This window comes from Kockovaella imperatae (genome assembly GCF_002102565.1).
Source record: "Kockovaella imperatae strain NRRL Y-17943 chromosome Unknown BD324scaffold_18, whole genome shotgun sequence".
NCBI classification, from domain to species: domain Eukaryota; kingdom Fungi; phylum Basidiomycota; class Tremellomycetes; order Tremellales; family Cuniculitremaceae; genus Kockovaella; species Kockovaella imperatae.
The window spans coordinates 115558-141694 of NW_019028958.1; the positions used below are offsets into that span (position 1 = coordinate 115558).

General features: G+C 51.9%; 12 protein-coding genes across 12 annotated transcripts; 4 read left to right on the top strand and 8 right to left on the bottom strand.

Annotated features, from left to right (window-relative positions):
• Positions 1-3: 3 nt before the first annotated feature.
• BD324DRAFT_639147 (WD40-repeat-containing domain protein) lies at positions 4-2367 on the bottom strand. The gene is made up of 11 exons (XM_022017194.1): positions 2053-2367; positions 1795-2017; positions 1610-1758; positions 1433-1576; positions 1302-1396; positions 1074-1268; positions 977-1039; positions 725-941; positions 345-689; positions 174-308; positions 4-126 (listed from the first exon to the last, which is right to left on the bottom strand). Exons 1-11 carry the CDS (start codon positions 2290-2292, stop codon positions 82-84), a joined length of 1851 nt encoding a protein of 616 aa, XP_021867992.1. The 5' UTR covers positions 2293-2367; the 3' UTR covers positions 4-81.
• Positions 2368-4004, bottom strand: BD324DRAFT_639154 (TfdA family taurine dioxygenase). Its single transcript, XM_022017195.1, has 8 exons — positions 3618-4004; positions 3486-3568; positions 3365-3447; positions 3210-3327; positions 2934-3171; positions 2790-2893; positions 2643-2753; positions 2368-2604 (listed from the first exon to the last, which is right to left on the bottom strand). The coding sequence occupies exons 1-8, from the start codon at positions 3829-3831 to the stop codon at positions 2479-2481; spliced, it is 1077 nt and encodes a 358-aa protein (XP_021867993.1). The 5' UTR covers positions 3832-4004; the 3' UTR covers positions 2368-2478.
• Position 4005: 1 nt separating this feature from the next.
• On the bottom strand, positions 4006-5862 carry BD324DRAFT_658250 (hypothetical protein). The gene is made up of 2 exons (XM_022018879.1): positions 5401-5862; positions 4006-5362 (listed from the first exon to the last, which is right to left on the bottom strand). The coding sequence occupies exons 1-2, from the start codon at positions 5504-5506 to the stop codon at positions 4353-4355; spliced, it is 1116 nt and encodes a 371-aa protein (XP_021867994.1). The 5' UTR covers positions 5507-5862; the 3' UTR covers positions 4006-4352.
• A 107-nt stretch (positions 5863-5969) lies between these two features.
• Positions 5970-6703, top strand: BD324DRAFT_639157 (hypothetical protein). Its single transcript, XM_022017196.1, has 3 exons — positions 5970-6379; positions 6424-6574; positions 6611-6703. The coding sequence occupies exons 1-3, from the start codon at positions 6296-6298 to the stop codon at positions 6649-6651; spliced, it is 276 nt and encodes a 91-aa protein (XP_021867995.1). The 5' UTR covers positions 5970-6295; the 3' UTR covers positions 6652-6703.
• Positions 6704-6741: 38 nt separating this feature from the next.
• BD324DRAFT_584675 (putative rab escort protein) lies at positions 6742-8329 on the bottom strand (the record flags this gene model as incomplete). Its single annotated transcript, XM_022013697.1, has 5 exons — positions 6742-7058; positions 7093-7478; positions 7516-7747; positions 7788-8215; positions 8253-8329. The coding sequence occupies 5 exons, from the start codon at positions 8327-8329 to the stop codon at positions 6742-6744; spliced, it is 1440 nt and encodes a 479-aa protein (XP_021867996.1).
• Positions 8330-8399: 70 nt separating this feature from the next.
• Positions 8400-9674, top strand: BD324DRAFT_212244 (Pre protein translocase subunit Sec66-domain-containing protein). Its single transcript, XM_022012189.1, has 4 exons — positions 8400-8575; positions 8665-9087; positions 9125-9354; positions 9401-9674. The coding sequence occupies exons 1-4, from the start codon at positions 8482-8484 to the stop codon at positions 9401-9403; spliced, it is 750 nt and encodes a 249-aa protein (XP_021867997.1). The 5' UTR covers positions 8400-8481; the 3' UTR covers positions 9404-9674.
• Positions 9162-13698, bottom strand: BD324DRAFT_666297 (hypothetical protein). The gene is made up of 20 exons (XM_022018915.1): positions 13620-13698; positions 13422-13563; positions 13213-13382; positions 12985-13177; positions 12836-12944; positions 12693-12795; positions 12545-12657; positions 12400-12508; positions 12149-12363; positions 11715-12111; positions 11591-11673; positions 11305-11554; positions 11169-11260; positions 10949-11131; positions 10606-10914; positions 10305-10565; positions 10070-10270; positions 9915-10031; positions 9750-9879; positions 9162-9713 (listed from the first exon to the last, which is right to left on the bottom strand). The coding sequence occupies exons 1-20, from the start codon at positions 13651-13653 to the stop codon at positions 9604-9606; spliced, it is 3321 nt and encodes a 1106-aa protein (XP_021867998.1). The 5' UTR covers positions 13654-13698; the 3' UTR covers positions 9162-9603.
• A 1492-nt stretch (positions 13699-15190) lies between these two features.
• BD324DRAFT_610531 (cytoplasm protein) lies at positions 15191-16890 on the bottom strand (the record flags this gene model as incomplete). Its single annotated transcript, XM_022014203.1, has 5 exons — positions 15191-15456; positions 15494-16210; positions 16264-16299; positions 16347-16494; positions 16546-16890. The coding sequence occupies 5 exons, from the start codon at positions 16888-16890 to the stop codon at positions 15191-15193; spliced, it is 1512 nt and encodes a 503-aa protein (XP_021867999.1).
• A 429-nt stretch (positions 16891-17319) lies between these two features.
• Positions 17320-18204, bottom strand: BD324DRAFT_653986 (hypothetical protein; the record flags this gene model as incomplete). Its single annotated transcript, XM_022018735.1, has 1 exon — positions 17320-18204. One exon carries the CDS (start codon positions 18202-18204, stop codon positions 17320-17322), a length of 885 nt encoding a protein of 294 aa, XP_021868000.1.
• Positions 18205-18424: 220 nt separating this feature from the next.
• BD324DRAFT_639164 (calcium activated cation channel) lies at positions 18425-21529 on the top strand. Its single transcript, XM_022017197.1, has 21 exons — positions 18425-18464; positions 18531-18590; positions 18647-18659; positions 18752-18908; positions 18970-19204; positions 19257-19335; positions 19386-19520; positions 19566-19587; positions 19639-19724; positions 19761-19816; positions 19865-20035; positions 20083-20144; positions 20191-20217; positions 20254-20367; positions 20417-20472; positions 20514-20632; positions 20680-20701; positions 20753-20777; positions 20827-20874; positions 20953-21222; positions 21277-21529. Exons 1-21 carry the CDS (start codon positions 18450-18452, stop codon positions 21407-21409), a joined length of 1905 nt encoding a protein of 634 aa, XP_021868001.1. The 5' UTR covers positions 18425-18449; the 3' UTR covers positions 21410-21529.
• Positions 21530-21661: 132 nt separating this feature from the next.
• On the top strand, positions 21662-24042 carry BD324DRAFT_639175 (hypothetical protein). The gene is made up of 12 exons (XM_022017198.1): positions 21662-21876; positions 21941-22014; positions 22112-22220; positions 22309-22419; positions 22485-22579; positions 22647-22927; positions 22984-23030; positions 23075-23202; positions 23264-23475; positions 23558-23783; positions 23835-23903; positions 23956-24042. Exons 1-12 carry the CDS (start codon positions 21667-21669, stop codon positions 23975-23977), a joined length of 1584 nt encoding a protein of 527 aa, XP_021868002.1. The 5' UTR covers positions 21662-21666; the 3' UTR covers positions 23978-24042.
• Positions 24043-25052, bottom strand: BD324DRAFT_639181 (cyclophilin-like peptidyl prolyl cis-trans isomerase). The gene is made up of 5 exons (XM_022017199.1): positions 24787-25052; positions 24641-24712; positions 24425-24575; positions 24309-24331; positions 24043-24245 (listed from the first exon to the last, which is right to left on the bottom strand). The coding sequence occupies exons 1-5, from the start codon at positions 24871-24873 to the stop codon at positions 24069-24071; spliced, it is 510 nt and encodes a 169-aa protein (XP_021868003.1). The 5' UTR covers positions 24874-25052; the 3' UTR covers positions 24043-24068.
• Positions 25053-26137: the final 1085 nt, after the last annotated feature.

Genomic DNA, 26137 nt, shown 5'->3' on the forward strand with positions numbered 1-26137 from the left:
GGTGGACCTCCGGTCGATCAACTTTTTGCATACATCATTAATCCACGTCATGTCATAAAGTGTCGTTATCAATCAGTCTATCTATACAAAGCTAACAACAACCACGCTACCATCTGTACAACCATACTGATGCCCCCATCAGCCTCAAGTGGTGGAGGAGGTAATCGACTCACTGCGATCCTGTCCCTGTCCATAGCAATGCTCGTGGGATTTTTTGCTGGCGTCTGCAGTTGCAGGTGATCCGCCACTTCTGCCCAAGCGCCACGCATCGGATTCAATGACTCGCCAGGGCCCGGACAGATGTAAAACTGCTGATCAGGTGGGTGCCAACACACCTAACGCACCTGACGATCTGCTCCAGCTCGAGCTGCGAACCTTGTCGACGTGACGATCTTCTCTCCGTTCACAGCTCCGCGCTCAATATCTGTCGCCACAATCGTCCTGACGAGGCGCGGTGCTCGCATGACCACAGGAAGGCTCGGCCCAATTGCCCGCTTGACAGGCATCCTGGGACTACTGAAAGTAGAGGGTGATGTCAATACCGGAGACAGAGTCGATTTTGCGGTTGATGCCCTAACGGGAGTATCGGGAGGGCGTCGTGACGTGAGAGCTTGACGGCGGGGCGGCATTTCAGACCCAGAGGAGGCGTCTTCCCATTCGAGCTCAATAATCAGATGGCGTGTCGCGCACTGATCTCAGCCCATGCCACAGCGATGCGACTCACCGTCATGTAGCGCCCGTGGCCTTCGAACCAGTTGACATTCTCAGAAACCCCCGGAGCTATATCGGTGAGTCGGTGTTGTCCAAGCATCTCTCTTTCAACGATTCCAAAAGTCCGAATAATGCCATCAACAGTCATTGCCATGATGTAATCCTCCAAGAGGTGGATACCAGCGCAGATGTTTGTCTGCTGGCCAAACTTCGTCACCTTCTCTCCGGTTCTGAGAGTCAGCCGGTGACGCGAAGAAGATCCCACCTCCAATCCCACACGACGAGCGCCTTGTCCGCTCCTGCCGATACGAGCCATCTGTGATTGATACTTTCAAGATCAGCTTGGTCTACATGTGACCTACGCTACGGCTCGGATGCCATGAAGATGTCCGGAAAGAGTCCTCCAGATCTCCCCGTTTCTCCAGATTTGAATACGTCCGACATCATGGGATCCCGTTACGAGAACGCCTTCGGCTTCGTGGTAGTCCAAACACGAGATAGGTTTACCAGGAAGGATAGTAGGAGGTAGAGACTCTAAAAAGTTCCAGATGCGAATACTGGGCTTCAGCGGTTTCTGCAAGACGACTTACGTTCCATCATAAGACCCGCTGATGATAGTCTCGCCTCGAATCATGATAGATGTCACGTAGCTCGTATGCCCCTCGAGCAAAGTGACCTCGACGGGCTACTCAGCGTCAGCGTGGTAGGTTTGTGAACGTACATTGCCCCTCCGCCAACGAAGCTCGCGCTCCCACAATCGCCGAAAGTGTGATTCACACACGTCTGCTCCAGTGTGGCCTATTTGCCGACACATACGCTGCCAAAGCGCGGGCACTTGAGTGATAGCGTGATACCGTTTGGAGACCTGATATGAGCCTTCAGCAGAGCTGAGACTCACCAGTCGGATGTGCATGATGTCCGAAAGGTCCAGATAGGATAATATGCGTGCCGATACGTTGTCACCCAGCCTACCTAGAATATCCCCAGTCGACTTTTTATATTTCTGCAGCAAGGCAATCTGCGCATCCACGTCGGAAGGATGACAACCTGCCCATGAGTTTTGCGATCTCGCGAAACACTCACTGGCCACTATCTCGCCAAGAAGTTGGACTCGCTGCTCTCTGGACAGATTCTTCACCGCACTGCGGCTGTTGTCGCATTGATCATGTAGGGCTTTCAACTCATCGTAGTGCCGCTGCAGTGTATGGAGGCGGGAATGAACCTCATGAAGCTCCGCGGATGACGAGGAATGCGCTCGAATCAGAAGGGTCCTGTAGTGGTGCACCTGCTTCGAATGCCTATCATCCTGTCATTAGCTTGGATCCGGGATCGGCCACCCACCTCTGCCTCAGTCTCCGTTCGGAGTTCCCAGTCCTCGTGGTTGAATACACCATTTACTGGAACCTGTCTGGCTTCCTCCACCAGATGCTCGGACCGGGGAGGGGTGTCGGTGAGCTGCTCGGCCCATGCCGGTAGTGTGGTAGGATGCTCGCTCAGTTGATCTGCAAAGCTCTTCCGAGGATTGATAGCAAGTCGCGTGCCAGCGAGACCTGACCTCCTTGGGACTACAGCGTGAGGCATTCTGGCGCGGTCAATGACATGACTCAACAGTTGAAGTCCTGCCGACAGTTGAAGCCTTATCGAGATCAAAGCGGACTCGTTTCGGGGAAAAAAAGCGAGTCGCGTCCAGCGACAATACGATTTTGCAAGTATGATACATCAAAGCGCTACCTAAGGACTGGTCTCTTCCACATCGCGCTGGCCTCCTCAATGCCAGGAAGGGAGGCCCAGGGCTTCTCGTCTCTCCTTCCCATCGGAGGAGAAGTAGGGGACTTCACCGACAGACACTGCGCGGTCGCCGACTCGCAGTTGTTTGCCATAGTCGAATGTGGCCTTCCCGTCAGCTTGGATTAGAGCATATACAAGCTCACGGTATGGAAGTTGCTCCTATTGTCCCAGATGGCCACGTCTCCTCGGCCCTCCTCATTTTTGGTGGACCATGAGAAGCGCACCTGCAGGTCGTGGTTCTCCTTGACGAGTTTCTACGAATGAGCAAGAAGTCGGCAGACTGAACTCACGAATAGATATCCCAGAAGCAGATCCGATTCGTCCTTGGTGACCCCCAATATCCGCTTGGTGAACTCTTGATTGACGAACACAGACTTCCACCCTGTCACTGGATCTGGCAGCGCTCAGCACTCACTCTCACCACTTTGACTCACTGACGCGGATGACAGGATGGACGGCTCTCAGCGAATCCCCGTGGTTCAACGGACTTCCTCGCTGACCAGTTCGCAAGTCGATCCCGTAGGCACCGACTGCGTCCTTGAAAACAGTGCCTTCGTGCAGGGCTTGGAGACCCTCAAGATACTTGGCGAATTCGGGTGACAGCCTAGAATAAACTTCGTATCCGCTCGCCCAAAGAGTATCGCCTCCGCCTGTCTCGGGCGCAGTGTGTATCTGCCATGTCAATGCTAGTCAAGCACAAGGGGAATTACCTTCAAGATCGCATAGTCGCTCGGAGCAGGTTCAAAGGTGATGTCGGAATGCCAGCCGGTCGAGGCAAGCTTGGAGCGGTCTCCATACGCGTACTCGAATCGTCTGGCGCTAGTGATTCTGGCCAATTCAGCCCGAGACCACCGCATCCACTTACATGGAGATCTGATCGCCTTTAGGCGAGGTGTCTTCCGTGGTAGGATGTATGTGCAGGGTTGAAGTCGAAGGTTTGCCTGTCAACTGCCACATATCAGCCTGAGCCCGAAAGCTGCACCAACCTCTCCAAGCTTCTGTACAAGCTGTTTCTCCTGCTCAGCGGTGATATCCTGGTTGCGAAAGAAGGCGACGCCGCGCTCAGACACTGAGCACTGTTTCAAAACGACCCGCCACACTAGACGATGACAACCTACCCAACACTGCAAGGTCGCGCAAGAGAGCATCCCTGTCCGTGGCGTTGAGCAATGCTGACAGCTGGACACCTCTGAACTCGGTTCCAATCGTGGGTGTCGAATTGAAGGACTCGAAGATGTTCAACGTGCCATGACTCTTGAGCGGGACAGGCGAAGTCTTGAGTGAGAGCGAGCCCTTGGTGAGGGAGGAGAGCGTTTCTGTGACTGTGGTCATGGTTTGTGCTGTAGCTTGAGGGATGAGGGGCAGCTGTTGAGCAGAGCTGATGACTGAGTTGAATCGTGCAGCGGGAGGGGTCTCCGCCAGCGATCTGTGACCGATGACGCCACACTGCCAGCTGCTGTTGCGTGATCAATGCTCATTTTCCCAAGTATTTGCCACCTGATAAGACGTGATTCATGAAATTATGCATAAAAGTCCGTGGAAATATCTTGCCGAAGACCCGCATTACAGTTCTGCTCGTTTTGTCTGCCAGCTGTGTACGTCAATGTGCTCAGCGCTCGGCGCATTGTCAGACTATGAGAATGTGCTCATCTTTGAGCCGGTCCGTCATTGCAGGGTGCATCGCATCATGATAACGAGGTGGAACCGGTGACCATCAATTGACGGGCTTGGTCATGTAATCCTGGCAAAGCGAGTCGTCTGAGCCTAAAAGGGGCGAGAGTGGAACAACGAGCTACTTCCCTACAAACAAGAATGAGGTACAGGCACATAGAAGAGGCTTGAATATACCCTTTTCACCGAGTCGATGATCCGCGGCCGTGACCGGTGAGGATCGAGCGATAATGCGAGAACGAAAGCCTGCCGCGATCTCCATCGTCATTCGAAGAGGCGGACTTTTTGCTCCCAAAGATTCCTTCTGTCGTCTCCTTCAAGACTCGAGCAAGCTCAACTTCGTCCATCTGAGCGACTCCTGGCTGAGGAGGGTGAACCTTTGCGGTAGGTGTCATCTTCTTCATGTTGTGCTCCATTCTCTGCAGCATGTCCATGATCTCGGTTCGGAACCCTTCAAAGTCTGCCGCCTGCTGCGCCGAGAGAGTCACTTGTGGACCAGGACTAGTCGAGCGAGTCAACTGCAATTCTCCCATGATCTCCGATCTGAATCCGTGGAGTTCGGTGCGACGATCTCGATTGGAGGCTACCATCTGGTCAAATATCTTGTCCAGTTGTTCACCGTGATCATCTTGCGAGCCTCTCTGAAGCTCTCCCATGAGCTCTGTTCGGAGACCATTGAGCTCGATCCTTCGATCTCGGTTGTTGGCTTCGAGCTGGCTCAACAGCTTGTGTAGGCCCTTCTGATGGTCGCTGCTGGATCGTTCGATTTGCTTGACCACATCCGCGAGCTTGTCCTCGATCGCGCACATCGTTCCAACGGTAGCATGAGCAGATAGTGAGGATAAGATTTCTCGTCTCACGGTGTCCATCTCTCTTGCACGATCGCGACTGGAGGACTGGACTTGAGTGACTAGCCGACGTTCCAAGTCGTCCACACGTGTCACCCATATTGCCTCGCTAGTCCCAGTGCGCGTCACGCCTACAGCTCGCCGGAAGACCTTTGAAGCTAAGTAGCCAGAGGTGAGGAGAGTAAAGGATCCGAGAGCCCCGACAGTCGCAATGGTTGTGTAAGGGTATTCCCGTGCTAGATCGCGGAGGAAGGACGGCGTGTTCGAGTGAGCGGAGGGACCGGAAAGATAGGCAGACGAAGCATCGAGGTAGCCCTGTCTGTATGCCCGGGCAGCGGTAGCGTCTGCATCGTCAGCTTTGAGCAGGAAGCGAGATGCTCACGGCGATCTTCGGGGTTCTCAGGGCGACCGAGCTGGACCATCTCGACAGCTATGGGTACTTGATGGGTCACGGACGTGGGCAGCTGGTCTGGGTCTCTACCTCGCATTCAGTATCGAGCCCGGGGATCACGTCGTATGTATGCACCAACGCTGGTGAATGATTTGATTGATCACGGACTGATGTGACAAAGATAGGGCCAAGCATTCAGCCGGATAAGCGGACTCTCGCGCCGGGCAGACGGGTGGCGAACTGGAGAATGCCGTAATTGTCGCGCGACCCGTGGGCGACAGTCAAGTTCATGTCCGGCCTGGATACGCGTACGTCGGTCTCAAAAAGAGGGAAGACTGGACCGGGCACGATATCGGGTATAAACAGGCTAGAAGAGGGGAATACAGCGGAGTCTACCAAAGTCAGCACCGAGCAGAGGCGATAGATGCTGTCTGAGGGCGGATCCCTCCTTGGGCACGGAACCAAATGTTCAGATCCTAATCCTGAGGCTCATCTATGCGGGTATAAGACGAGACGCTGGGCTTGTACCTCCTCATCTGTATGTAATCCGTTGTCCATGAGGTCTCTCAACTTGACGCTCTGATTACGAAGGATACTATCCAAGTATGACCCTCAAGCCGGATGGATCTGTCGTGGGAAACTCTTAGACCGGTCTCGTTCGTCCAGCCAAGCGCTACATGCTGCCATGTTCTCGCAGAAAACATCGCCTCACATAATCAAGATACGGAATTAGACGTGTATCATCCCTGATCCACAGTAGAGTTCGCCCTGCTTCAGTCCATCAGACTAAATCCCCTGCAGCTTCACTCCCCTTGTATCACGTCGAGATGCAACAGTGGCAGGGCCACATTTTGGGAGAATTACTTACATAAGCAAGTCTCGTGGCATGTGTCTCTCTCACAGTCTCATCTGCCAGCTCAGCGCGATAGATTATTCGATCGCTCTCATCCGTACAGCGGTATACACAATGGTGAGCACGTCATGCGAGCCAAACCCCATCTGACGCCTGTATAGCCCACCGCAGCGGATATCAAACGAAAAAATGCAAACTTCGCAGCTCGGGCTCAGGCGGGAAAGAGAACCACACGACCCGCTCGAACTGGTCAAAAGCAGAGCCTCGGGATGTGGATGTTGCTTGGGATAGGTTTCTTACTGGTCGGAGGAAGTGAGTGGAGAAGCTGATCACACACTGACAGCGTAGCTGTGGTCGAGCTGGTACGGATGATCTTCATGAAGGGCTAGTGACGATGGGACTACCGTGTTGACGACAAAATCGACATGCATAGGGCCTCTTATACAACAGTGGCTACCGGACATTCTATATGACCAATCTTATACAGTTTCCTCTTCGGTCTCGCCCTCTGTCTTCTCAAAGAACCCTCGCACACCTTCGCTCGTTCCCATGATGGCCTCATACGCGGCTCTACCCTGTTCGGCCTCCCAATCCAGTGCTTCCGTCTCAAGCTGATTATCACCATAAGGACTCAGCCCGACGACACAGCTTGAACCAGCTACTGAACTTGGCTTCGCTGTCTCGCTGACGTGATACGACTCGAAGATTGGCTCCGGCGCCAGTCTGCGAAGATATGGCCGCAGAAGTTCCTCCGAATCGGAAGGCTCTGTGACAGTCGCACTGATGTATAACACGTCTAATGGTCAGCTGCATACTCATTGACTACTCACACTGCCCGGCAGGGCACGATCCGGTCCCCTCACCCATCAACAGGCCTCGGACGACCGGCTTTCCATCCACCGGAGGAAAGATGATCATCGCGGTATCGTCTTGCTCAATTCCTTCGTTATCATTCTCTTCACCCAAGGCCCTGTCTTTGGCCAGCGCCGCCGGGAGAGAAGACAAGATGGCGATACAGTGAGCACCAAGAACTCTTTCCGACGGCCCTGGCTCTTTCAGCAGCGGGGCCAGGAGATCCGGCGCGGAAATGATGCGCTTGGCGATGACTGGCCGAGGATGACAAGGGATGGAAAAGGTCACTTTGTCGTCGACGTGAAGATCTGTCATCCTGGCCGAAGGGCCCAACACATATGTACCTCCATACACTGCACATGCCCTGTGCCAAGTCAACACGGCTCCTGTTGCCCACGTACCTGCAGAACCCTTGCGCAACTTCGCCTGCACCTCCGTACTGACCGACCAGAAACGCCCCTGATCCATATCGGCCAACAGATTGCAGATATCTCTGGGTCCTCTTGATCGCTGGTCCAAGCGGATCGGAAGGCCCTGAGCAATGCGCTATGGCGTATGTAACTGTCGAGGCGAGATCGGGCGGCAGCTTTATAGACTCGGTGAGAAAATCCAACAGAGCGTCATTCTCCTTTCCTGGAACCGTTCAATTCCATTCCCCCCCAGATGAACCCACCTTGGATAAGCTCTGAAGACTCGTGGTCTCCCGCTGACAGCATCAAGAACCGCATCAACTTGCGTTTCTCCATCAACGACACGCTCTGATCTCTGAAGATCTGCTCCTTGCTTCCTGGTACACGACGAAAACCTCCCGAGCTAGCTACGATCACGCTGTCGAGCATCTTGAACGATACATATTTGCTGACATCGGAAGCGATCAACGTCTCGATGAGTGCTCCTCGAGATGGCAGAACGGCTGGGAACAGGGACAGGGCGTATCGTCTTCTATCCTTCTCCAGCTTTTCCGGGAGCTCCACTGGGTGTGTAGATCCACAGACCTTTACGTATTCTATCAACTCGTCCAGAGTCAAGGACGCTTGTGCCGATCCATAATACTCGTTCGGGTCTAGATGCAGGACAGACTTGCCGGCCTTGGCCAATGCCCTGGCGTGTCAAGGCAGCTTCTCTCTCGGCTACTCACGCTGCGGCTATACTCTCTGCCAGTCCTGTTCCAAGGACGACGACATCGTACTCATCCGAGTCGAGTCCTTGGGCCATGGTGTGGTGCTGAGGCGTATAGACGTGAATGATCAAGACCCGGGGCACCCGGTGACGTGGCAATTTCACTCTCTCCCGGCGCCACGACGATGTGGTTGGTTCCTCTATTTCTTTTGCATCTTCGACGACGGTCATTCCACACCTAACACGCCATGGCGACATCTCTGATCGTGCCATTGGCATACATCTCAGTCTTGGTGACGTCTCTGGCAATCTTCTCTCGCGTCTACAGGCGGCGGAAAGCAGGTGAGGACGAGGAACGATCCCTAATCTATACTGACGCTTCTCTTCCCGTCTCTCTCTCTCTCTCTCTCTCTCCCTCTCTTGACATTCAGCCGCCGTCAAATCATGGGAGCCATGGTTTCCAAAACACCCAGCAAGAGACACCTACATCTCGCTCGTCACAGCCTCTCAACCTGACCCTTCCTCCTCTACCCCGAATCAAGTCCCTCTTTCCATCCTCAAATCGGCTCTCCTGGTCCGAGCGACGGCAGACGTCAAGCGAATCTGGCGCATAAGAGATGACAAGATGGCTCTGGCATCATTACACAACAGAGGTCTCGTAGGGGACGATACGATGGCTAGATTCGCTGCGGCTGAAAAGGAATTAGAAGCGGAGATCGTTGACGTGGTCTCTGAAGCCAATACCTTTAGACAAGGTTGGGGTCAAATGATCTTTCAGACTGCCACGGAGATGGCTCAGGCAGAACGAACGAGAGAAGTCGTGTTGAACATTCCACGAGTCAAAGTGATGGAAGGTGAGTCATTTCACCCTCAGAGCCGCTTAACATCCAGATCGAAAGCTCGCCCATCGACGTAAATACGTCCCTGGACCAGCTGTCAGTCACGCCGCAACGCCGGTCAACACCCCGGCAAAACCCAACGCTGCGGCGGCCATAACGATGGCGGCGGCAAATGCCATCACTCCTTCGCGCCAGAGTCCAGCGCCTTCTTTACCCGACGTAGAGGCTTCACCGGCCGAGATCAAATCCGGCGGTTCGTCTGGAGCTTCCACACCCGCCAAGGTATGCCAACGATAGAGAACAATCGCTGACAGTAGAACACGCCCAGTAAGAAGAAAAAGGGGAAGAAATAGATTGATGTCAATGTATGCAACTGCCACGACATACTGCTTGGACCCAGTCACTCCCTCGTCGTTATGACGAATCCAATCATTCGCGCCGTTATATGACATGTATGACGCAAAGAGAGCGAGGAAGAGAACACAGACACCACTACTGCACACAAAAACTGTTCGTCTCGTTCTCTATCCCCTATCTCATCACAATACCCTTCTCCGCATTCACCTTGTTTGGCCTCCTATCCGGGTGATCTAATCCCAATGCGTCGTCTGCAGCCCATCGGTGGTCGTAAAGTACGTCGTCTGTCTGGGTCAGCTGGAATCCTACCACCGACTCACCATCCTCAATCGCCGAGGGTTGCTTGAACAATCCAGAAGAGACAAGGGTAAACTTGAACCTTGAAAAGTCCTTTTCTCCAGCTCCAATTCGCTCTTGTATACGCTTCTTGGTGTCCACAAATCTCTCGCCCTACATTTCAGCACGTCGAGCCCACCTGTACTCACCTCTAGCAGAACAAATCTACATGGAACACCATGCGGACGAGCAATGTCTCGAGCGTAGTGGAACAAATTGACGATCTTGCTGTTCTCTGGCGCGTTGATCTCCTCAAGGGGTACTTCCTGAGGCAGCGTCAGACCCCCGTCGCGACCTCTCTCACCTCTGCAAAGAGCTCTGCTGGATCCTGCAGATTGCCAATCATTTCTGATCCAGTGTACTCTCTTTGAGCCCGACCAGAAGGCACAATGTCAAATATACGGATCTTGCCACTGCCACCAGGTGCAAGCTTGACGCTCTTTGACAGATTCTCCGAGACATCGTTGAACGTGCTCGTTTTGGGCAGCAAGAATGGGTATGTGGTCTGGTTTCAGCGCGAAGCTTAAAGAGACACCCACTTCCTCCTTGTTCGTCCGTCCTGTCCAGACCAACTTGAGAGCCTTCTTCGTTTCCAGTTCAATGATGCTGATATCCAATAGCTCGTAATAAACAATGACATTCGGGTGAGCACTGTAATAGTTGGTGCCAGTGATATCCGCCACGCTCTGATTCAGAGCTCGCTTGATCACGGCTTTCGGTTGAGAATTGGATGGGTTGGAGGAGGTGAATCGAAGTTTCAGTGGGTCATGCTTGAGATAGTCTCCGACGCGGTGCGCCATCTGCGGGTCTGAGCTACGCCCTTCCTCACGCAAGACTCACGACGTCATAAGTCATCTTTTTGCTCAACATGAGATCAAAGTCTGGTGCCCGACCAGACTGATCCTCATTACGAGCTTTGAATTGAACGAGAACACGGTTCTGTAAAAAGTCGTAAAAGTTGGGGACATTCGAGTAGAGTGATTGAGCCTCGAGATCTTGAGCCCTGCGAGGTGTCAGCTGAATTAGGGGTTGCACTAACTCCTTCTCGGTCAGCTCGACTTGATACGTAATGACGTCTCCATCCTGAATCTCGTTCTGGTGGAAAGTCTGCTTGGTCTTCATGCCTTCAATCATGCCAGCTTTGATTTCCTGTACGGTCAGCGCCGAACACCCCACCACTCACTTCATACAACTTGATCGGTGTCGAACTCGGCCACTTCATCTTTTCCTGAATATACGGCAACAAGTCGCTGACTTTGCTGTTCCTGTTGACGAAGACCTTGCCCTGGCCCTGCAAGGTTTGCCTAGAGCAGTCGAACCATTTCAGGAAAATCATATACGGAGGGTTGTTCGGATCGGCGTGAAGCTGGAGATAAGCTCGACTCGGCGTCGGATCAACTCACAGCATTGAACTTGGCATGATCTGGATTATAATCGAGATATAATCTTAGGTCCGCGGCGCGAGCGGCCATATTGTTTCGAATATAATCCATGGCTAATTCGGTCAGTTTTTGCGCCCGCCCATCTCTTATAACCTACTTTGATTGCCATCACTGTCATGTATCGGCACATCAGGACGGATGGTCTTGTTCTGGCGATTGACCAGAACCCAGAGCCTGAAATCCCTCTCGTTGATCTTAAACCATTGAGCGATGCGTTGCTTGAACGTGGAGAATGGCTCCGTCTTGAGCACACGGAATGTCGGCAATTCAGTCGCAGGAAGGTTCTTGTCGTCAAACGAGGCGAGGTCAAATCCTTGATGTCGTGAGAAAATGTCGTCGGTAATGACCTGCCGGAGTCAGCGATTTTAAGGCAATGATCGTACCTTCGCCGTCAAGTATAAATGCTGCTCATCCTTCTCCCTGCGCTTCAGCTCGAGCTGTTCCCTCTCCGCATCAAGGCGAGCTTCTGTCCTCTGTTCAGCCTTGACTCAACGTCGGATGACTCACTCAGATGTGATGGCGTATCTCCCTCTGTGAAAGGCGCAAGAACGCTGTCCAGTTCCGTCTCCCTGACATATACCAACATGTAGGCGTTGGTGAACTTTTTCAATGTTCTCGCTTGCGTTCGTTGATGAGGAGGAACCAATCCATTGAGCATGTCTCCACCATAATTGTCCTCAAGGACCTCCTTATCCGTCACGGGCGTCACTCGGTCATCGTCAAACTTGAGCCATCGACCATCCTTGGTAGGCTTGATCAATGCAAAGTAATGACCTCCATGCAGATCTCCAGAGTGGACCAGGACGCCATGCAGTTTGTAGACATGGGAGGCAGATCGATCGGCATTTTCGTCAAGGAATTCGCCGAGATCAATGGAGAATGGGAATTCGTGACGATCATTGATCTGAGGGTCAGCAAGGCCCCCCGACACAGGTGCTCACCTTGACCAAAGCGTCCTTTTCGATATCGTATTCGAATCGTCTCAGCTGCACGTGAAGGACAGGGGGAAGGGTTTGGAAGATGACTCCCTTCTTCGCGTCCTGCAGACCGTATCCTTCCGCCTGATACTTGTTCTCTCCATCAAGCGTCTCTACAGAGACATAATCTCGGAATGAATCGCGCAGATTCTTGATCCCCTTGATGGTGAGCTGGATGTCTGATGGTCAGCTCTGAATACCGTTGCAGAACTCACCATAAAAGTCCTCTGACACTGAAGATTCAAAGTCGACATTGATACACTTGATGTAGTTCTTCATCGAGCCCTTGAACAGTTTCGGAATGGCACCTTCTGCCGGAGTCCCCTGAATACAGTGAGCTACTTCTTCCACCCAGCCTACCTTCATCTTAATTTCCAACTTGTCCTGCAAGATCCGGCTAAACTCTTGGACATCATGTTGCATGAATGAATCGAGCGATTTCCAACCAAAGGATTTAGTGAGCTCGGTAGTACCTATGTCATTAGCTCTGAATCGCTTCCATACTCACTGACGGGGAGATTGGAAGTTTGAAGGTGGTAGAATACGCGTTGTAAGGCTAAAGCGAGACTTTCGGATGGTGTATCTTTGTCGGTAGGAATTTGGTACACGGCCTGTGAAGCGTGTGAGTTGGTCCATAAAGACTGAGCTCACCTTGCGGAAATAGTTTGTGCAGAATAATGATTGGAGGAGAGAGTTCATGTAACACGTAGCGCCTTGGTTCTTGAGCCCAACATACCCCGTCTCCTTCTTCGAGTCGTAGCTGGGACCGAATCAGCTTGCTACTTAAAAAAATCACTCACTTTACGAAATTGTGCCATAAGACACCCGTTGGGTCCTTAAGCACTCTAACAAAGGCAGTAATCTCCACCTCGTCATTCTCTATTGTAGGTCTAGATTTGCCATTGGCAGCATCAACACTGTAGAGCTTCCGCAAGTCGACAAATCGAGTGAAACCCCAGTCGCATTCCTCGGCGACGAAACGGTGGTGAGCGTCTGTGAGGTAAGCGGCGAACTATGTGGTAACTCACGGGAAGAAGTTTGGATGGTGGGGTCTGTGGGATTGGAGATGGCCAAGCAGAATTGAGCACAGGCGTGCCATCCCTCTGGAGCGGTCTTTGGATTTGCGTAATCCAGATAGACTGAAACCATGTCATTCGGTTGACCGTTGGCATTGCCTTGCGGGAAGAGAAGTATACGCCTAAGAGAGATTCAGCACACAATCTTGAGCCAGACTCACCATTTGTGACCTCCACAGCTGAACTCTGGTCCTACTAATCTCTTTGGCTGCTGTGACCAATGTTCGATCCGCCATGTCTGAGCTTGGAAATCTTCAATCTCCAAGCCTAGATCAGGCATCGCCTTCTGGGCATAAGCTTCGACTGAAAAGAGTCGAGTCAGGGAGAGGCTTTCCTTCCGTACACATCGCTAGGCTCACAATCGTGTACATTTGGAGGTTCCTCCACTTCCATCCGACCAGCATTGTCGTCAATGACGATATCCGCCACGTCGTTGGACTAAGGGTCGGGTAAGCGTCAGCTAGATCTCGTAAAGGGGTGCAAGAAGAATAGACAAGTCATATCCTTGGCCTTGTCTCTGTGGTCCCCAACTCACCATGGCTGAGTCACCAAGTCAGACCGGCGGAGGGAGGCGAAACGAAGGCGTGAATCGGTTGAGAACGGTGGATGAACGCGGCTGATGCAAGACAGGATGTTGGGAGCAGGAGGGGGTCTCTTGTCCTGTAGCCTTGAGCTACTGGACTATACGATGACAAGAGGTCGCAGATGATAACAAAAGGGTCGCTTTCACGATTGAGATGAGTAATGTTGAAATCGCTGGACCACGTACGAGGTGACGGGGGAGGGGGAAGTGAGCGAGCTGCGGCGACGAGGCAGGGGAGGGGGCGAACGGAATCAAATTCAAAAACGGGGATGAACTGCCATGCCAACGCTGGGCGGCTCCTCGGCGTTATTAATCCTTAAAAGTGGCACCCTGCGTCGAAATGGCATCCTCCCTACTTTTGACACTTGACTCACACTCCTTTGCATGAACATAGACAGCATGCAGCACATGGCAAGACTCAAACCCTTCACTCACACCATAACCCCCCCCCCCCCCCCCCCCCCTTCCCACTCCAACCCGCGGTTCTTAGATCCGAGACCAGGAGGGTACCAAGACGATGGATCGAAAGGTCATTCTCTCCCCCCCCCCTTCCCGTAAGGGACGAGAGTTTCTTCCTCTTTCTTTTCCAGACATCTTCCTCCAAGCGCTGTAATGGCTCCTGATTGGTCTTTTGACGAGTCAACCCGTGGAATAATAGATGATGGTTCACCTCGCGAATGATCATATCGTCTTGATATGGTTGTTCACTTCTTTTTCTCACAAAAAAGGTCAGAGGTGGACATGCGCCGAGGCTTCTGAGTTTCGGAGGAGATACCCTAGCTGGGCTCCTCTCTTTATTCGACCCTTGGCAGACATTGCAATTAGTCACTATACAACAATGTGAGTCTCATCTCTCTCACTCCCACCCTCCTCCAAAACCCTCCAACCCCCGAGCAATGACGAAGAACAAAGATTCTAATCGTATTCACACTATGTGACTCTTTCGAGAGAATGCGCTTTCATCTTCAACGGTATCGGAGCTCTCATCGTTCTTCTCCCTTCTCCGTAGGCGTCCGAAGCCACGCTGACAAGCAATTGCAGGTCATAGCCATTTTTTGCATGCATGCCTCTATTCTCATACCATTCATCACCCTCCTCCTCAATCCCTATCACAAAAGAGCCATTCGTCGTCATACTTTCCGTCGTCGGCTCTCCAGAATCGGGGAAAGATTGAACAGAGCCAACTCATGGATTTCGGCTCGTCTCGAGAGTGGTATACCTATATCACAGTGGGTCGCAGTCGATTGAAGAGGTGGATACAGAAAAAGAATGTTATGCACAGTTTCAGAGCGTACGTGTATCGGCGTTCGAGTCGTGTGTTGTCATCTTCATCTGCGCTTTGACCGCCTACTCCAGACAGACCGCCTTGGCAGCTTGCACACCTTGATTGAATCCATGTTCCCACTCCCAAGCTGCCTTGCCGAGAGCTTCGTGTTGCGATTCGTATTCTTGTTTTCGTCGACCAGCCCATTGGCTAACGAAACCCATTTCAGAAGGTCCGTCTTGGGCACCGAGGAACAAGAGTGCATCGTCCCACCCTTGCGAGAACCCAGGTGCAAAGACTGCAGGGTTGGGCGAGCCTCCATTCGCTTGCCAATACGAGGTGTGAGAGTCTGAGTTTCAGTGCGTGCGATCAACTCATTCACTCACTGTGAGCATCTTGCAATTGTTGGTCTTTGACGTGTCCCGGGGGAGGACCTTTGAATCGACCTAGACCAATGTAGCGAGGCATGATCTCTGCCTGAACCTCATCCTTTGCGGACCAAGACGAGTCCCATCCTTCGCTTTTCTTCAAACACCAGAACCACCAACCGGCTGAAGACCTCTTGTACAGTTCGAGTTGAGCTTGGACCCAGACGCGTTGATGCCTGTCTCTCTCTTGATCAGGCAAGTGTCCAATGACGTCCCATTTGAGCGCTCCGGACCATTCTCCAACGACGAGATTGCCTTTAGCCTGTTTGTACCATCCATCAAATTGATTCGCAAAGTCTCCGTGAAGGTTTCGAGCCGTCGTATCACCATCGAATTGGGAATCTGGTCCTGCGAAGCATCTGTAGAGGTGATGGTCGAGGACGACAAAGCCTTGTCGATCACCTGTCCAAGGAGCATAGTGAGGAGTGTCCCAAGAATCATGGACGTAAATTGGGAAATCAGGTCCGATGGTCTTTTGAATGTCTCGAATGGTTTCTTCGTAAAACCCTTGAAGTCTATTCTCGCCTCGAGCAGGTTCATTGAGGAGCTCCAATCCGATCACATGAGGTACAGCGGCGAATTGAGAAGCGAGAAAGGTCAGAGCGAGGTTGGTGGATCGGATATTGGCTTTCTTGTCGAACAATCGAGGTTTGTGGAACGACGTGCCAGAATGGTCTATGAAGGCAGGTAGGTGAGCGTGAACCACTGGCAAGAGGAAGTCTACACACCATCTGCATTCTGTGCTCCGGCAGCAGCGTGAAGATCTGGGCAGACCGTCAGCGGCTTGCTGGTCTGTCCCTGGCCGACTCACCGACCAAGACGCCGAGCCCATGGCTCCCAGCGGTCTCGATGGCTCTCTGAATTCGTTGCCATGCGCCCTCAAAAACGTTTCTGTGAGGCTCAAAGTCTGTATCTTTGAGAACGTCCGGAAGAACGGAGCAGAGATGGTAGTAGGCAATCTAAGCTTGAGGTGAGTGATACACGACCGACTGAACCGCGCCTCGACTCACTGGCAGTCGGACACTGTTGAAACCATGTTCTTTGATCCATTTCCAATCATCCTCCGTGATGAATTCGTCCCAGTGCCTTTCAAAGATCTCTTTGGCTTCTTGACCTTTTGCAATGTCCAGGTCACTTTCACCAGGTGACGCCGCGTTTCGGAACGGTCCAGGGGTGATCCATTTCTCAAGGACGAACCATGAGCCGAGGTTGACTCCGAGTTGTTTTCGATATCGAAAGATTGACTCTGGGCCGAGGCGAGGGGTATGCTGTGAAGACGACATGACGGATTGAGCGTTGTGAGTGGATGAAGATGAAGTGGACATTTTGTCCTTGAGCTTGTCTAATATACCCATGGTGAGTGATGAACTGGTACAAGACGTCTGCGCTGTTCGGATCCGTCGAGGTGTTCTGAGAGACAATGCCAAGATATATCTCTCTCACTGTGTATTGGAACCGAAAGGGAGGATGAATGTAAAGGATGCCAGTCTCAGTCTTCAGTCTCAGGCTCAGTCTCCCTCTTGCGTCATCATCCGACCAAAATCTCCGATGCACGGAGCATAGCCGGGGCGATGGGGGCTAGTCACCCTTTGGGGCCAGTCGCTGTATCTACTACCACCTGTATCCCTTCATATGGCATCACCCCTTACAGCCTCCATGGCCGGCGACTTCGAACCTCCTCGTGATGATCACAATTGCTAGCCTTCCTTCAAAATCATCACTATCAGCCTCCTTTGATCACTGCCATCGTGCCAAGCGTTGAACCTGGCTCACCCAACGGAACATTATGCATTCCTCCTTTCCATAGACCCATCAGGGTCCAAATTCTCATCGTCTATCGTCCAATTGGCCACCCAGAGTTCTCTGCAATACATACAATTCTGCTTCCTGCCTTTCTTATCCTTGTATTGTTTCTTACAGGGTTCGTCCGGTGGGCAAGCAGGTCGATTTTCGTATAGTCGGCTCCGTTCAAAGTCCACAAACAGGACTCTGTCTGTGTTCTCGTTCCACAGGACGTTCCGAATTTCAGCATCACCATGAATGACCTGATGTTCGTGCATCTGCTCGAGACAAGCGAGGATCGGTCGACGATACCTGAGCCGGAAGGCGTCGGGGTCGCGTCGTTTCAGGTGAAGGATGGGTGTACCACCATACGAAAGGAAAACCAGATATTTTATAGCTTTATCCCCTGCGTGAATCTGGATCTCCTCTTCCAGAGTCAGACTGCCAGAGCAAACCGGCAAGATGTCCCCCTGGAAAGACTCCAAGCGTTGATAAGCCTCCACTTCCCTGTTGAACCAATATACATCATCTGTGTGAAAGCCCTTGCCGATCAAACAATGTCCAGATGACTCGAGAACCAATTTCAGCATGGTGCCTCTAACACCTGATCGTCCAAGAGATCGGCATATTCGAGTTCTCGTGCTGCCCTCGGCCAACGCTCGACTGAGGTCCTCCTGCCATTGCTCGAGTCGAGGTGCCGCCGAAGCACGATGGATGCGCTCATTGGGGCAGTGGGTGCCTTGAGGCCCTAACGCCCCATTCCTAAGGGATCTGATGCAGTCTTCAGAACAGTAAGGATGCGATTCGACAACGTGGGCGATTGCTCGGCGAGTAGAGCGTCGCGGCTGGCTCTCCGCCTCAGGGACCAGTTTGCGCTTCCGAGGCATAGTTGCCTAAAGGGCGTAGAGCAGTGCCCACCACCCAGGAGCCAGCGGTCCTCACACCGGCAACCCAATGACAAAGCCTACATCTCCTGATCATAAAGAGAGAACGTGTTGCTTTACGCGTCGACTGGACCACGCGACGTGCCACGGCCACGTGCGAGTGACGTCCTCTCTAAAAGCTTAATAAAAGTTCCGGGCCCACGAACATGGTGCATGACCTTGGCGTTTGGACACTGTTGAGCAGCACCATGAGCGAGACCGGAGTGAGTGAGAGGATCCTACGGTGCTGCGCCCGGTCTATATAGGATGAGCTGATCATTACTGAGCAGCGAGAGAGCGTAGACGAGCGAGGCTCACTGCTCAGCACCAAGTCTATGCACCCCGAGCCGGTGAGCGAACTTCGGGTCCGTCTGGGTCGAGTACCTTACTGCTGTGGGACTCCAAGGACACCGCTACGAGTGAGTTCCGGTTTATCTTTTCGTCCGTACCGGTATATGTCCCTGTAGGCTCTTCGTTCCTCCTCCTTCCGCTGACCACACTGTTCTTCCAGAAATCGTCAAGAGGATCCGAGCACTCGTCATCAAGCTTCTACCCGTTCAAGTGGAGATTGACCAGATATCAGATGCGACGTCTAGCATCATCACGCCAAAGGTTATCGAAGCATTTGCTAAAGCGGGTGGTGATTTCGCAGAGGCAGTTCCATTCTGGTGAGGAAAACAGATGGCCTCACCTTGAGGAATGGAGGACCGTGCTCACCCCTTTACTCAGTCTCCTGCGTGCTAGAGCACTCTTCATTCGGGAAGGATATCACAATCCTCCAGACTATGATGAATGTCGATGTAGAGCGGTCGCTTGTGAAGTCTTGGCGAGGCGGATCGTCCATATCCTTCCTAAGGACAGGTTGGAATCGGTCATGAGTGGGAGACATCGATACAGGGAGAGTGATGGAGATATATCAGCTCCTGTCAGCTGTCTAGAAATGGCGATTGACCAGCATTGTACCGTGAGTCCTGGTGTCTGACGAGAGATACTATACCGATCTCATCGTATACCAGATCTTCCTGTCATCCTCGGAATCGCAACACGTCGTCAATTCTCTCTGGAGGGGAGACTGGGTTCAGCGAAATAATGAAAGTGGGTCAGAACGTGAGATCCGGCCATATACTGACGCGACCCTGCTGCAGACAACGACATTGACTATGAAAAGTATGAAAAGGTTGAATCGGGTTACTTTTGGGACCATATCAACCCTCAGAGGCTTGGTGTACCGAGGTATCAGACCTTGTTCAGGCAAATCACTTGGCTAGTGTATCTATTTGGTAGGTCAGGAGCCGCTAAGGTTGGGGCTCATGAAAATCGTTCAGTCTACTCCCGAACTGTGCAGAGGTGAGCTGGCTTGAGCACCTCCTGTGTTGTACCCTGCTGATCACCATGCAGCCCCCTCGAGTCGCTCGACCCCGAACACGTCTTTGATGAATGGGAGATTGTGCTATACACCATGACCCTTGCGTACCTGATCGAAGGTGCGTCGATCCCATCAGCGCATTGGCTGAATTCAGAGCTCTACAAGCTTTTCAAGGTCATCAGGATCACTCCCAGGCTTTTTGCGACCATTGTGAGCGGTCCTCAGCTCACAGCACAGCGTATCGTTGACTCGCACTAGAATTTTTGGACCATCATCAATTTCCTCACTGACGGCTTGCTGGTCTCTGCATTTGTACTTCGAGTGATTGGCCTTACACTGGATCAAGAGAAAGACGATCAAGCCCAATACCTACAATTCAAAAGTTTCCAAGTGCTCAGTTGCGTCGCCCCATTGATATGGATCAAGCTTGTGCGTTACGAGATCAGCAATAATCGTGACTCACTTCATTTCCTCAGTTGACCGTGTTTGACGGATTCAAAGTCGTGGGAACACTTCAGGTCGTCGTGTTCAGAATGCTGTGAGTAGGCGGATAATACTCAAACTTCAGGCTGACTTGTTTCGAGGCGCGAATCGGCCATCTTCTTCATCTTGTGAGCGAAAGGTCCGCAGACGACGCTGACTACCAGGCTCGCCATTATGGCTATTGGATTCTTGCAATCACTCTACGCCCTCGATGCAGCGGATGGAGAAGCGGGAGGAACGGGAATAGTCATCAATGGTTTGATTCAAGCACTGTTGGGGTAGGCAGAGGTCTCTCTCCTGATCTAGTTGAAAATAACAAGGATTCAGATCTCCAGACTTTGACACGCCGTCATCCAGATTTGGCTACCCATTTGGCTTGATCGGTCGGTCGACCTGTCGAGAGCGCGCTCACGCCAATTTGCAGTCTACTATTCGTGGAACTTTCTCGCGACCATCATCCTCGTTAATGTCCTCATCGCCTTGTTCGGCTCTGCATATTCTGACGTCGAGGAGAATGCGACGGACGAGTACTTGGCCTTTTTTGTGAGAAATCTCATTTTGCGTCCAAGTGACTTTGCTGACCGTACCAGGCGAACAAGACCATCGATCTCAGTAGGTATCCTTTCTGACAGAATTAGAGCCGCTGATAAAGGCTCCTCGCAGTCCGTGCACCAGATTCATATGTCTAGTGAGCGTATTGAGGATACTAAGATGGTGCAGGGCTAATACTTCGTTAGCCCCGCTCCCTTCAACCTTCTGGAAGCATTCTTTATCGCCCCACTGGAGTGAGTCGGCTCGAGCAATCGCACAGATTGCGATGCATGACAGGAGAGCTTCGCTGACCATGAAACTCCCGTTGGCAGGTGGATTCTCCCTTCAACCTGGTATGTCAAGCTCAACCGAATCATTCTTTCCACCATTTTCGCGATCCCACTCATCATTATCGCCCTGTTCGAATCACAAATCAGTCATCCAGCCTCACGCAAGAGGCTACAGCTCTTGTTTGGCGATACGGGAGGCTCAGCGCGGGAGGAAGAAGACGATCCAAAGGTTTTAGACCCTGATGGAGGAGAAGATGACGAAGGAGAGATCAGTCGCGTATCGTACAAAGAGCTCGTGTCAGAGTTCCCCAAGTGAGTCCTGGGCCGCTCTCATCTATGCCCTCCATGACTGACATGACGATGCAGCACGACGATCACTGAGAGCGCTGTGATTGAACATGAGATGCGAATCATGCAGAAAAAGCTGGACGAGATGGAACGTTTGCTCAAGTCTTTAGCTGGAAAGGAGTCCAGGGAGAGGGACGAGGGGAAAACCTGATCATGGCGCGCGGCGAATCGATGCGGAAATAAGATAGAGGAACGTCTCGAACATATCTCTGTATCATGGGTAGACAGAGGTGCAGCACGCATTTGCAAACATGAAAACAAGAGCGTTCAAGTTCGCTCAGGGCCAGGCTTCGGCACGATTCGGTCCGGTGGCCCTACGGCGCGAGGCCCGAGGCTCGGTGCAAATGTCAGTTTAGCCGTTTAAGCGAATATTGTGAGGGCGATCATTTACCGAATACAAGAACCCAAATGCATTCCTGTTCTGCATCCCTCTTCCTTCATCTCACCATTTCTCAAGCTGACATACCCAAGTCTGAGAATCTGTTGAAGCCCGATACCATGGCAGCTGCCGTTGCCAGTCCACCGAACACCAATAGTGCTGCACTCGCACGACCTCAATCCTCCATGTCAATGTCCAGTATGACGTCTACAGCGAGGCGAGAACGTAAAGAGGGTGATGTGAGTGAGCTCCAGGGTACATTGTACAGGTATTGGACAGATGACTGATGGGGCCTGTACTCAGATTGGATCCGTCTTTGCTTCGCTCGCTGGAGAAGTCGAGGTAGAACTTCCAGAACGATTCAAAGTGCTCAAACGGTGCGTAGGGGTTTTTTCCAGCTCTCGTGTCCGCTTGTACGGTAGACTGTGGAGTCATTCAGAAATATACAGGGGGCTGATGACATGGGTACCACAGGGAGATGATTGGAAACGAGACCAACCAAGCTGCGCTTCTTCGATCGTGGAGTAGTTTGATACAGAGGTTGGCGGATGTGGCAGATGAAGTCGAACGACGAAAACAAGATGTAAGTGATGACGAGTCAATGCTCGCTATCGTGGCCTTTATGCCATGCCATGCTGCGTGTATCGACTGCTGACCTATCATTCGATCAGTGTATCCCCACTGCGACCTATGACGAGCTCTTGAACCCATCTACCCAGTTGATAGAGTCGATCAAGCGATGTGGCACCGTGGTTGTGAAAGATGTCGTATCGGAGGAACAGGTGAGCCGATGAACGGTGCCGTAGTTGTCTTCATCAGCTGACCCGATGTACGTTGACTCGTTAAGGCTCTGACATGGCTCGATGATATAAAAAGCTACATTCGAGCCAATCCCAGCGTCAAAGGTTTCCCAGCGAATGACAAGCAAGTTTTTGAACTGTAGTGAGTGAAAGCAGTCTCCCCCAAGGTGCCCCCATCACGAAACTGTCTGACAACCTACTCTTTTCAGCTGGTCTAAATCTCAACTGGAAGCTCGAGCTCATCCTCGATCACTAGACATTCAACGAGCTCTCTTATCCATCTTTTCCAAATCAGACTCGACGCCCATCTCGCTCGTCCCTTTGACATACGCTGACCGACTCCGGATCCGACATCCTGGAGATGCAAAGTTTGCTCTCGGACCTCATATGGACGGAGGAAGCGTTGAGCGATGGGAGGATCCAGCTTACAGGAATGTATATGAGAAGATCCTTCGAGGCGATTGGGAGGAATTCGATGCGTGGGAGATGGGTGGGGTGATCCTTGATGCCGTCAACGATTTAGGCTGACGAGCTCTTGCACGCCAGACTCTCGAGCGACGGCCGTTCAAAACATGTACGATGGTGCTGGATCTGTGAGTGTCTAACGGAGCCCTAGTAACTCACCAATCTTTTTCAGTGTGGCGTCTTTCGAGCTTTCCAAGGATGGACCTCGTTATCTGACACCGGTCCATCGGAAGGGACGTTGAAAGTCTATCCATACATCAAGGAAATGACGGCATATACTATCCTGAGGCCATTGTTCAGGTCAGCAGAGTTCTCAAAGAGACGTCCAAACATGTTCGACGCTGATCATGGACATTTGCAGAGAAAAGTCACCGCGACACGCTTGCTCTACCCACTCTGCTTATCTTGACGCATCGAACTGGGAGCTCGACCTTGAGTCTTCAACCTTTCCCGGTTCTCCACTGGGCAGAGGGCACGAGTGCAACGACAAGACTCATCCCCACCTCCAGCTCAATCGAACAATGACCAGTTTGCCGAGAGTCAGACCAGGAGATCAAGCTTGGTGGCACGGAGGTGAGCATCACAGCAAAGAGCTTTAGACCACACCGAGAGAGGCGAAGGGATCCTGTGTGTGACTCACTTCTGTGTTATTCAGACGCTATTCACGCCGTCGAATCTGTTCACCGTGGTTCGCGAGCTTCTTCCGTCATGTACATTCCCTCTGTCCCTCTCACTCTTACCAATTTGGAATATTTGGCTCAGCAAAAGGAGACCTTCTTAGAAGGTCGACCAGGGCCTGATTTCCCAGGTGGAGAAGGGGAGAGCGAGTTCCAGGGAAGAGGAGAAGAGAGTGATTTGAAGACTGACGAGGCGAGACGCGGGTGAGTGAACTCGATGCTGCGAGGACATGGCCAGTTGACATGGTACTCCAGAATGGGCTTTGAGCCATTCAAGATTGACGAGTCGATGAGTGAAGGCGAAAAGCTAGTCAGGAGGCAAGCGTGAGTACGCAGAGTGTGCTATGTGGATTCAAGCTCATCCGAGGGATTTCAGAAACGCGATTCTTGGCTTTTGATCTCCCGGTCGAGGCCGTCTAGCTTGGGTTCAAAAAAACTGCTTCTTCTTCTTGTATTGACGCGTTTTCGCCATTCCACCATCCATGCATATTACTGTGTGATGGCATTCTGTGTCGCATCTCCTAATCTAGCCTTGTGGATCTTGATATCCTCCACTGGTCTATCATTGTTGTCAGTCCGTACAGCTTCTAAGCGTTGAACAGTCTTCATCCCGGATGATATACGGCCAAAGATCGTATGTTTGCCGTCTAGGAAAGGTGTGGGTGCCTTGAATGGTTTGGGTCAGATCGGACGGCCTATGGAAAAGTCACGAGAAAAGACACGACTCACGCAAGTGATGAAGAATTGTGAGCCTGGAGTGGAGATTGTCAGTACGTCTCTGATGATGGCATCGGGATTTCCCCTTATCGCCTCGCTGACGCTACTCGCGAATGTCGCCCACTCACCATTTGTATTTGGCCCAGAGTTCGCCATGGCCAAGATCCCCGCTCCGACGAATCTCAAATCAGGATGTATCTCATCTGCAAATTTATCTCCATAGATGGATGTTCCACCTCGTCCCGTGCCAGTAGGGTCACCACCTTGAATCATGAACCCCTGAGGGAGAGATTGCTTAGTGAACCTTCTGTACTTGATGTCCCTTCTACTTTCGCACTACTCACCGGGATAATACGGTGAAACAGGACTCCATTATAGTATCCTCTCTCTGCAAGTTTAGAAAAGTTGTTACATGTCTAGGTTGATCCATTAGCAGAGGGATCCAACAGGCGAGACGCGAATTCAAAGTCACCGTTCCCCCAGCACTCACCTTTGGAGCATGATTGTTGTACAATTCGACTGTGAATGACCCGACGGAGGTCTCAAAAGTGACGTAGGATGCGGAGGAAGATGCCATGTTGAGGGGGGGTGGGGGTGAATGGAGAGATCAGGCCACGGGGGGAATTGGTGTTTGCAGCGCTGGATCGACGAGGCTTTGGAAGTATGGGTATTTGGGCTGAGTAAAGCTATCGTGTTCCTCTTTCAGTCCTTGAGGGACAGAGAGATTCCTATGGAGCAGACAAGGTGTAAATGAATGAGTGGAATTGCAGCTTTTGCTTTGGAAAAATGGGTTCAGACTATCCTCGAGTCCTCGATAATTCCGTTCACAATTCCGTTTTCGAAAAACCTGAGGATCAAGGTCAATTGAGCTTCATAACATTCATTCAACCTTGAGTGCTGTGAGGTTTACATCAAGCAATCCATGACATGGCGAGAAGAGGGAGACCTTGTAACATCTGACATTATGTCGACCGAGCTCGATGCCATACTCGAGTGTTCTGACTCTCTGAGTGGCCGGTCACCCTTTGGACCATCCCTGCCTTTCAAACCCCAAGCGGTGCCTCGCAACCACTCCACCTCCCTTTCGATCTTCACAGCAGTCATGGCATCAATCATCATCGATCAATCATCAATCATCATCAATCATCCATTTGGACAGACTCGTGACTTACCTGAAACGCTTACTCTGCTCTTACTCACTCATACTCACAGACTCTTTCCCCCTCCCCCTTGGTATTCAAACGCCGGAGTGGACTTCTCATGTTTCACTTGTTTGTTGATGGTGGCACAAGAGGACAGACAGACAGACACAGACGGTTCATCATGAGGATGGAGCAGGTTTCTGTCCGGAAACATCTGGAAGAAGGCTAGTGGTCGGGTCATGATGATCATCTCCCCCGCCATCCGGGTTCCTAAGTCCAGCTCACGGGGACAACTATGACGCACAAGTATAGGTTGATTCCTCAGACTGCTGCAGCCAAAAGATCCACTCAAGAAAAGCAGCAACTCCAGTAAGCTCTCGCCCAAAGTCCTACCTACCTGCACACACTCAGCGGATATCGACTCGAGGACCCGCTTCTCGAAACTGCGATCAAACAGCTCCTCCCCCAGACACAGTCTCCACTGTTGCGAGGACAGAGCAGTGTGAGTTCGTGAAGAAGGGTTGGAGGCGATACAGCTGCAAGTGGACTTCGAAAAGAGTAACAGGTGAGCCTTGCAGCCATGCTACGCTCACCACTCGTAACGATAGCCAGAACGCCCGCCAGCCCGCACTCACCCATGTGCAGCCTACAACCCATCTACATCGGCCTGCCTACTCCTCCTTTTTCCAGTCCTACCCT

Excerpts from the sequence above, each read along its gene's own strand:
- BD324DRAFT_639147 (XM_022017194.1), bottom strand. The coding sequence starts at position 2,292 with ATGCCTCACGCTGTAGTCCCAAGGAGGTCAGGTCTCGCTGGCACGCGA. Across the intron at positions 1,759-1,794 it reads TCTTGGCGAGATAGTGGCCA|GTTGTCATCCTTCCGACGTG; the intron begins GTGAGTGTTTCG and ends ACTCATGGGCAG. Across the intron at positions 309-344 it reads GAGCTGGAGCAGATCGTCAG|TTTTACATCTGTCCGGGCCC; the intron begins GTGCGTTAGGTG and ends CCTGATCAGCAG.
- BD324DRAFT_639154 (XM_022017195.1), bottom strand. The coding sequence starts at position 3,831 with ATGACCACAGTCACAGAAACGCTCTCCTCCCTCACCAAGGGCTCGCTC. Across the intron at positions 3,448-3,485 it reads TTGTACAGAAGCTTGGAGAG|TTGACAGGCAAACCTTCGAC; the intron begins GTTGGTGCAGCT and ends GATATGTGGCAG. Across the intron at positions 2,754-2,789 it reads TGCTTCTGGGATATCTATTC|AAACTCGTCAAGGAGAACCA; the intron begins GTGAGTTCAGTC and ends GCTCATTCGTAG.
- BD324DRAFT_658250 (XM_022018879.1), bottom strand. The coding sequence starts at position 5,506 with ATGCGAGGTAGAGACCCAGACCAGCTGCCCACGTCCGTGACCCATCAA. Across the intron at positions 5,363-5,400 it reads TGAGAACCCCGAAGATCGCC|ACGCTACCGCTGCCCGGGCA; the intron begins GTGAGCATCTCG and ends CTGACGATGCAG.
- BD324DRAFT_639157 (XM_022017196.1), top strand. The coding sequence starts at position 6,296 with ATGTGTCTCTCTCACAGTCTCATCTGCCAGCTCAGCGCGATAGATTAT. Across the intron at positions 6,380-6,423 it reads GTACAGCGGTATACACAATG|CCCACCGCAGCGGATATCAA; the intron begins GTGAGCACGTCA and ends ACGCCTGTATAG. Across the intron at positions 6,575-6,610 it reads TTTCTTACTGGTCGGAGGAA|CTGTGGTCGAGCTGGTACGG; the intron begins GTGAGTGGAGAA and ends CTGACAGCGTAG.
- BD324DRAFT_212244 (XM_022012189.1), top strand. The coding sequence starts at position 8,482 with ATGGCGACATCTCTGATCGTGCCATTGGCATACATCTCAGTCTTGGTG. Across the intron at positions 8,576-8,664 it reads CTACAGGCGGCGGAAAGCAG|CCGCCGTCAAATCATGGGAG; the intron begins GTGAGGACGAGG and ends CTTGACATTCAG. Across the intron at positions 9,088-9,124 it reads ACGAGTCAAAGTGATGGAAG|ATCGAAAGCTCGCCCATCGA; the intron begins GTGAGTCATTTC and ends CTTAACATCCAG.
- BD324DRAFT_666297 (XM_022018915.1), bottom strand. The coding sequence starts at position 13,653 with ATGGAAGTGGAGGAACCTCCAAATGTACACGATT. Across the intron at positions 12,364-12,399 it reads AGTGTCAGAGGACTTTTATG|ACATCCAGCTCACCATCAAG; the intron begins GTGAGTTCTGCA and ends GCTGACCATCAG. Across the intron at positions 9,714-9,749 it reads ACCCTCGGCGATTGAGGATG|ACGACGTACTTTACGACCAC; the intron begins GTGAGTCGGTGG and ends TGACCCAGACAG.
- BD324DRAFT_639164 (XM_022017197.1), top strand. Across the intron at positions 20,145-20,190 it reads GTCGTCGTGTTCAGAATGCT|GCGCGAATCGGCCATCTTCT; the intron begins GTGAGTAGGCGG and ends ACTTGTTTCGAG. Across the intron at positions 21,223-21,276 it reads CTCGTGTCAGAGTTCCCCAA|CACGACGATCACTGAGAGCG; the intron begins GTGAGTCCTGGG and ends ATGACGATGCAG.
- BD324DRAFT_639175 (XM_022017198.1), top strand. The coding sequence starts at position 21,667 with ATGCATTCCTGTTCTGCATCCCTCTTCCTTCATCTCACCATTTCTCAA. Across the intron at positions 22,015-22,111 it reads CGATTCAAAGTGCTCAAACG|GGAGATGATTGGAAACGAGA; the intron begins GTGCGTAGGGGT and ends TGGGTACCACAG. Across the intron at positions 22,221-22,308 it reads TCGAACGACGAAAACAAGAT|TGTATCCCCACTGCGACCTA; the intron begins GTAAGTGATGAC and ends TCATTCGATCAG.
- BD324DRAFT_639181 (XM_022017199.1), bottom strand. The coding sequence starts at position 24,873 with ATGGCATCTTCCTCCGCATCCTACGTCACTTTTGAGACCTCCGTCGGG. Across the intron at positions 24,713-24,786 it reads ACAACAATCATGCTCCAAAG|ACATGTAACAACTTTTCTAA; the intron begins GTGAGTGCTGGG and ends GGATCAACCTAG. Across the intron at positions 24,246-24,308 it reads CACAATTCTTCATCACTTGC|GCACCCACACCTTTCCTAGA; the intron begins GTGAGTCGTGTC and ends AAACCATTCAAG.